This window comes from Sinocyclocheilus anshuiensis, unplaced genomic scaffold, assembly GCF_001515605.1.
Source record: "Sinocyclocheilus anshuiensis isolate Anshui unplaced genomic scaffold, SAMN03320099.WGS_v1.1 scaffold1301, whole genome shotgun sequence".
Classification (NCBI taxonomy): domain Eukaryota; kingdom Metazoa; phylum Chordata; class Actinopteri; order Cypriniformes; family Cyprinidae; genus Sinocyclocheilus; species Sinocyclocheilus anshuiensis.
In genome coordinates this window covers 866,115-874,426 of record NW_015551135.1, presented here as the reverse complement: position 1 = coordinate 874,426, position 8,312 = coordinate 866,115, and the positions used below count along the sequence as shown (strand labels likewise).

Here is an 8,312-nt window from a genome sequence, read left to right as displayed (position 1 = left end):
ATGTCACACAGACAGGCATCTGAGATCGGCTCGATTTGAGAAAGGGGTAAAGATTTTAGTAGATAAAAAAAAAACACTGGGTGGATTTTTATCATTATAGGGTAGTTGTGTACACACACTGCCAACACACATTTCAGTTCAAACAACTTGTAAAAGTGCATGTAGCATCCTATGACCCCTTTAAAAAAAAAAAAATCACATGTAATTTATGAATTAAAAAAAAAATCTCAATCCAGAATTGTGTAGCTCTATTTTGCACACAAACAGCTCTTAATCGAGTCCAGTTTTTATGTAGCCTGCTGATTTTTGTTAATGGTATTCAGTTGCAACTAAATGTTTTGCAAAAAGAGAGACAGAATAAATATGTTTATATCTAAATGTTTGAATTCATTTTTTTTTTTTTAACCACACTGGAATCAAAACTGGGAATCGATAAGAATCGGAATCGGAATCGGAATTGATAAAATTCAAACGATACCCAACCCTATTCATGCATTCGTTATTCATTTGATATTTGTTATTCATTTACGATGACCATTTTAAAAGTTCACTGCAACTGCCACTAGGGGCGAAATGTGACAATCATATACGAATTGTCCTGCCCAGACATCAAATACCGTCAGACATTACATTTTGAATGAATGTGACAAATTTAACACACGCTTACATCAGCCATCTCTTTTGTAGACTGTCACTGATGTTGTGTTTGTCGGGGAATTCCACATTTTCAGATGGCTAATGCTGCTGTCCGCCAATTTCATCAAAGTGTTGCTCATACTCTGAGACGAGTATGGGTCAGATCTGGCAGGAAGACTGAAAATGTCTCTTTTAGGAAGAGTGGGATGTCCTCATTTCCTGATGAGCTATTTGCGGTCGGCGGAGCATTTGAGAGACGGGGGAGGAGGTGGGCGGGACGAGGGAGGGTATTTTTAACCCTGGCATCTTGAATATCAGGATGTAGTCTGTCTCCATGGAAACCCTGGATCCTTCCGTAGCTCTTGCTGTCAGATGAGTGTCAGCCGTAAGTGTACGTTAGCTTGAGGGTGCGCTTCATAATCGGATCCAAATTATTTATGTCAGATGGATAGAAAGAGGTTTCTGGAACAATCTTAACAGTTGGACCAGCTGGTGCAGACCCGTCTGATGATGACAGCCTGTTGTTATGGGGATGAAGGCAGGTCATTTGTAATTGTGCAACAGGCTACTTAGACACGCAGGCCTGTTAGATACAGATGTTCCAAGGCTGCATTTATTTGCTCAAAATTACAGTAAAAGCAGTAATATTGTGAAATATTAATGCCATTTAAAATAAATGCTTTCTATTGTAATGGTTTAAAATGTAATTTATTCCTGTGGTGGCAAAGCTGAATTTTCAGCAGCCATTGCTTCAGTCTTCAGTGTCACATGATCCTTCAGAAATTATTCAAATATGCTGATTTGGTGCTCAAAAACATTTCTTATTATCAGTTGTGAAAACAGTTGTGCTGCTTAAAATTATCTGTGGAAATCCTGATACATTTTTTTCTGGAATTTTGATGAAAAGAAAAGCATTTTTTTTTTCCAACAATTAAATTTTTTTCTGTCACTTTCGATCATTTTATTGCATCCTTACTGAAAATAAGTATTATTTCTTGTTTGAAAAACTTACTGATCCCAAACTGTGAAACGGTAGTTTATATAGTATCCAGAATTCTCTGCAAATAAACAAATATGGTTTTTGATAGATGAATTCATCCGTTTTGTATTTGTTCCTTCTCTCCAACTGTCTCCAGGGCGCTGAGATGGAGGGCAAGGAAAGGGATGGAGCCTCGGACAATGAGACTAAGTCAGACTCTGGGGTTCCTGAGGTTCCCGTTCCTGCCGATGACACACCAGAGGTTCTCAACAAAGCCCTCTCGGGCCTTTCCTCACGGTAAATACCTCTAAATCAACAATTAAAATGACTCATAGTAAAGTAGAACACACTTTGCATGTGACGTAATATAAAAAGTAGGGATGCACCGATATGAAAATTTTGGCTGATACCGATAACCGATAATTCTTTATTTTTGAAAGCCGATAACCGATATATTGGCCGATAAATCTATATCCAAATTTTTATATACTTTTTGAGAGCCTGATTACAAAAAAGGTCTCATAATTAAAAGCCACATCCCAAACACTTCAACATAAGCAGCCTAGTTTGAACGGTGTACGTTTTAAAAATAATTTTACTCTCCCATTACCAAATTTAGTCATAAAAAAGTCTTACAAATAAATAAAATAATGCATAAATAATGCAAACAAGTCACTGGACATCATTACACGTGTAAAGAATCAAAATGAATGCGCCATAGATCAATAAAACGGAATAGCCTCTGCACGGACAATAATTAAATGATTTTAATTACTAAACCATATTGTTGATGAAAATAATAAGAGAAAAATACAAGTGGTTGTTATTATTAATAATGTATCAATGATTTTGAAAAAGTAACAAATTAATACCACTGTTTTAAATAGCAGCCGTTTGAGCTGCGCGTGCTGAAGCTGAAGAGCTGAATGAACACAGTAAACTGAAGCGTTTTGCTGGCAGCTTATTTAACTCAAGGAAATGCATCCTGAGATTAATATTAATACAACATAAACATAATATTACAACTTATATATGTACAAAATGACGCAGTTATTGCGTGCTATAGTCAGAATGTGTGATCCTGTTGTGGATGCGCTCTTCCCATAACAACGCGCTGAAACATGGCAACTAAACCCAAAGAATTCACAACGTTTTATTATAATAATGTTCTCATTAGAATGTTATATACACGACATTCCCAATCATAGTTATTAATGTTGTGCACTGCTGTTTGAGCTGCGTGCGCTGAGCTAAAGATGATCACCGGTAAACTGAAGCGCTCTTTTAACTTAACCAAACGCATTCTATATGAGATAAATCAGATATACATCAAATAAACACAATATTACAACGTACAATTGCACAAAAGGCTGCAAACGAACAGCGCGCATCTGAAGTGTCTCTGGAGGAAATAATGCATTATTTATCGGCTTTAAGATATCGGCCAAGTTTTCTTATCGGGTCGATACCGATAACAGAAAAAATGAGCATTTATCGGCCGATACCGATATGGTGGCCGATATGTCGTGCATCCCTAATAAAAAGTGTGTTTAAAGCATCCCACTCTAGAGCAGATTATTGGCATTTTGTTGTGAACACCAGATGGTTCATTCAATAAAAGGCCACCGGAGCTTTTAGTCCTTGCGTTAGGAAGATTATATTTCCACCCAATATGCTTTGCGTTAATGTGTTTGTCTCTCCTGCAGATGGAAGAACTGGTGGGTGAGGGGCATTCTCACTCTGGCTATGATCTCTTTCTTCTTTATCATTATTTATCTGGGTCCGATGGTGCTGATGATGATTGTGAGTATATTCTTATCCTGTTGTTGTAAACACCAAGGGACATTTTTACTTAAGACTTAAAAAACAGGCTGCTCAGATGATTCCATATTTTTAGGGACAAAACATCTAGTTTTGAAGCTTCCAAAAGCAGCGTCAAACGTTTGGTTTTTATTTTTACTTTACTCATTTTCACATGACTAATTTGTGTCTGCAGTATCAACCGCCTGCTCGTGTGGATCTTAAATTAGTCCAATCTCTTGTGTGTTTTGGTGGCATTTGCACTTTCTTCAGTCTGATGAGCATGACACAGACAAATTGCTAAGAGTAAATGAACTGCATGGTGAATAAGCAGAGAGACATTTGTAATAGATTATAGGGAGCATCTTAAGAGTTGTCTTGAGTTTTGCTGGTAATTCCTAAAATCACCACTGTGAATGTTTGGGGTGTCATGGTCTTATAGAGTTATGACACTGATGGGAAATAAAGGAGATTGCCAGATTCCAAGTTATGGAAACATCTAGCTACAACTACAGATAATGTTCCATAGGAGAGTCATAAACCAATTAATGTTGAGATATTGTCTCTTTGCTGTTTTAACACATGATAGATGAGTACTGATGTTGTTTATTCTGTTAACATTATTAAACATTACTCAGCTGAGCTGCTGAATTGTCTGGTTGTCTTCGAGCAGGCCTGCAGATATATTTGTGAGACCTCATTTTAGACTCTGAATAATCACTGTCCACTTTGTTCCATAATCTGGCCGTTTCAGAAATTATAGCCTGTAATTATTTTCATGTTAACAACTGCTAGCAATATTAAAAATCTATACTATTATCAGGGATTAAAGGTTTCCGTCGCTACGTTCATAAAGACGTTCATAAAGACATTCACTTTTACGTTCATAAAGACAGTCACTTGCTTCATTCCTGAATGATTCAGCTGTTCGAACGAATCAATTGAATGAGTTATTCAGTGATAAAATCAGTGATTTGCCGCCACCTGCTGGCAGATTTAGTTTCATTCTTAGCGTATAATTTCAGTTATTTAAATAATTTAATATTTCTGTATTCAAAATTTTATATTTAAAACATTAATCTCCACATGAATTTATGAATTTAATTGCACTCATGCCACCTCTGAGCCTCATTAAACGTCTGAAAATGTACCTACAAGCCACTTTTGTGTTCTTCTGTGCCACCTCTGTAGTACAAAATAATTTATTAATACTAATTTCATATGATTGGTAATTTATGCCTTATTCTACTTCTTATTATATTGTTTTAAATAGAAATTTTAAAAAGCTTATAAACATACATTTTTTAATTTGACATAGATGAAAATTATGCCATTATAAAGGTAAAAAGAAAATTCTCCTGTAAGTCACTTTAAGGAGTCAAATGTCACCTCGTATTAGGAAGGCTAATTTTTGATTATTGATCAGAAGGTGCTCCTAAATTTTTAAATTAGGAGGACAAGCGCTCCTAATTACAAGAAGAAAAAAAACTGCTCTTAAACTGGGTGTGTGACAGGTATGGCTGAGGAATGGGGTTTGGTTGAAGAAAAATTCAGTCAAAAGATTTTTTTTTTGCTTTAACCCCTGCAATATACTAAGAAGTAGAATAAGATAAATAAGTTACTAATCATATGAAATTAGTATTAATAAATTAACTTGTACTACAGAGGTGGCACAAAAGAACAAAAGTGGCTTGTAGGTAAATTTTCAGACGTTTAATGAGGCTCAGAGGTGGCATGAGTGCAATTAAATTCATGTGGAGATTAATGTTTTAAATATAAAATTTTGAATACAGAAATATTAAATGATTTAAATGATTTAAATAAATGAAATTATATGCTAAAAATGAAATCCGCCAGCAGGTGGCGGCAAGTCACTGATTTTATCACTGAATCATTCATTCAATTGATTCGTTCGAACAGCTGAATCATTCAGGAATTAAGCAAGTGACTGTCTTTATGAACTGACGGAAATCCGTTGTAGCGACGGAAAACTTTAATCCCTGTATTGTGCACAATTATATGGATAAAATGCACTCAAATTTCACTCTAATTCAATCAAAGTGAATTCAGGCCTCACATCGTTTTAATCCAAAAGTAAAAAATATGCACAATTATTCATTTCGAGCTGAGTAATTGACAATAAAGCCGAATAGTTGGGACCTCAATAGGGATGTAACGATTCACTCAACTCATGATTCGATTCATGATATGATTTTCTCACTATTTTTTAAAACAAAATTAGGTTTAAGACAAATTATAAATGAAAAGTTGTCCTTTTATTTTTGCTTGGACAAAATGATGCACATTTCTTTGTGAAACAGAAATATGCCAAATAACAAAACTAAACAAAACAACATTTTAAAACAAACCCCAAATCTAATCAAATAAATAAGACAAAAAAAAATCTCTTCATATAAACAAAGGCTTTGCCTGTGCTCTTTCCATTCAAAATTAGAGGCAACCACTGCATTTGAATCACAATCCAAACAAAGATGCTGTATACATGCAGCATGAGCAGTTTTTTTAAAATCTAAATTAGATTGTATAAATTGAAATTTTAAACAAAAACAGAATGGTCTGACTTTAGTTGTGTGAAACTATACAGTACTACATAAAACATCTGCACGAAACAAACAGCAGACGGACTGAATTAAAATGCAAATTCACTCTCTGACAGCAGGTGGCACTTATGGAACAGCAGCAGCGATACAGCGTTTCCTTGGTTACAGCTGTAAACAAATCAGAGCTGCGCTTATAAATACTTTAACATGTGTTATACAGAGACGAGATGAAAAGAAAATATCATCTAAACTTTTCTAAAGACAGTCAGTTCCCCTCAGAGATACATTCATATAAACACCCACCCCTAAATGTATCGTGATTCGTTTAACATCTCAATTGATTTGAATCGTCACATATTTGTATCGATGTTCAACCGGCTCGCGATGCATCTTTACATCCCTCGACCTCTATTATGTGTAAGCAAGTACTCCTAAAGAGTTAAATCTTTGCTCCAGTGTTGTTATTGCTAACTAAAACTAACAAAAACATTTTCGGTAATTGAACTAATAAAGCTAAAAATAAAATAGAAATATTAGATGAAAAAAGTAAAAAAAAAATATATATATTTTTTACCATAAATTAGAAATGTTGCCATGGCAACTAACTGAAATAAGTCCTAAATTTACTCATACTAAAACTGAAATCAAAATGTTTTAAAGCTATATGGAAATTCACAAAAGCACATAACAAAATTACAAAAACTTAAAATAAAATAAAACTACTAATAAATACAATAATACTATGTAAATGATACTAAAATAATGCTGCTGTGCTTAAATTTTACCATTATATTATCAGCATAATTAGCAGCATTGGCGCTGCATAATCTAAAATCCCAAAACAGATGGAAGAGTTTCCAAAATTAATTATTCAAATTTAACAGACAATACATTTCCATAATGGTGAATAATTTTTAATACTGTCCGATAACTAATATGGTCCTGATATATCATGCCATCTAGGACAATTACAAAAGATGTTATGAGCTTTATTGACTGCCAGTTAGGGCAGCAAACACACAGGATGAATTCTTGCTTTCGAAAACAGCTAGAAATAGCACATCAGAGTAGAACTGGTAGGTTGCCTGTTAGGTTTTTTTTATTGTTGTCTGTGTGTCTTCCACAGGTGCTGTGCGTTCAGATCAAGTGCTTCCATGAGATCATCACAATTGGTTACAGCGTGTATCACTCTTACCACCTGCCATGGTTCAGAACACTAAGCTGGTGAGACTTGCAACACACACCTGCCACCTTCATTTTCACACTTCATTGTCTCTCCCTCTCTCACTTTTCTCATTATCTGTCACCCCAGATCTCTCTCTCTGTCTCTCTCCCACTGTGCACTGCCTGTAATGAGATGGCATCATCATTATCATTACTTTCATCTTATCATAATATAGCTGTCTTGATGTCTTACAAGTTCTTTCATTTTCTGTGTAAAAATGAGTAAATGCTGCACTTGTTTATTCATCCAGCCATACATGCTATCACCAGCTGTATAGAGGTATGGAAATTCACTCTGGTTTAGACCACAGTCAAACTGTAGTGTAGTTTGTTTTAAATGCTGAAGGAAAGATTCACCAAGTTTTGTTAACGTGAAAATCCAAACTGACGCCGGATCGGCTTTCATCGTCGACAAAGCGGAGTCCAGCCCGGGGTCGTCACATGTGGTTGCCGCAAACCCACCGGACGCTCCTTCGTCGAATCCGCCGACCGTGCCGTTCTCAAGCCCTCCCGCCTCCGCTCACTCAAGCCCACCGGCCAACGCTCACTCTAGGCCTCTGGCCTCCGGCTTTTAAGACCGATGAGCTTTGTAAAAATCGACGCGTTTCAGAAAGGCAGGGCATAGAGGAGAAACAATAATGTACAGTATGTGGAAAATAATGTTTTTTTAACCTTAAACCGCATAAACACATTTCATTACACCCAAATACACAAAATAATGTTATTTTTAGCAACATCATATGACCCCTTTAAAGTTAAAAAAATTCAGTGGTGATTTTAGGGATGTCAATTTTCGATCATTCCCATGATCGATCTTCGTTTAAATTAACGATCAATTAATCATTTAATCGTTAACCTTAACACAGTGTCTACATCACGCCGCAACAGCTTGAGGCTGTCTACACTGGTCGCGACAAAGCGACCTTTGCGAATCATTTGAACTTTAAGTCAGTACGTCAGAAATAGAATGAAAAATGTGCACCAAAATACCATGGATTTACTTTGGAAAAATCAATTTACTTATTTATCAATTTATTTAAATAATATACAGTGGGTACGGAAAGTATTCAGACCCCCTTAAATTTTTCCCTCTTTGTTATATTGCAGCCATT

The 8,312-nt window shown here is 35.6% G+C and overlaps 1 protein-coding gene across 1 annotated transcript in view; it reads left to right on the top strand.

Moving 5' to 3' along the window:
- Positions 1 to 8,312, top strand: part of LOC107663217 (phosphatidate cytidylyltransferase 2-like) — a 21,755-nt gene that overhangs the window by 7,137 nt on the left and 6,306 nt on the right. The window contains exons 2-4 of the mRNA XM_016453391.1: positions 1,773 to 1,912; positions 3,322 to 3,418; positions 7,103 to 7,200. Of these exons, the coding sequence (XP_016308877.1) occupies positions 1,773 to 1,912; positions 3,322 to 3,418; positions 7,103 to 7,200 (335 nt within the window). The remainder of the gene's footprint in view (positions 1 to 1,772; positions 1,913 to 3,321; positions 3,419 to 7,102; positions 7,201 to 8,312) is intronic.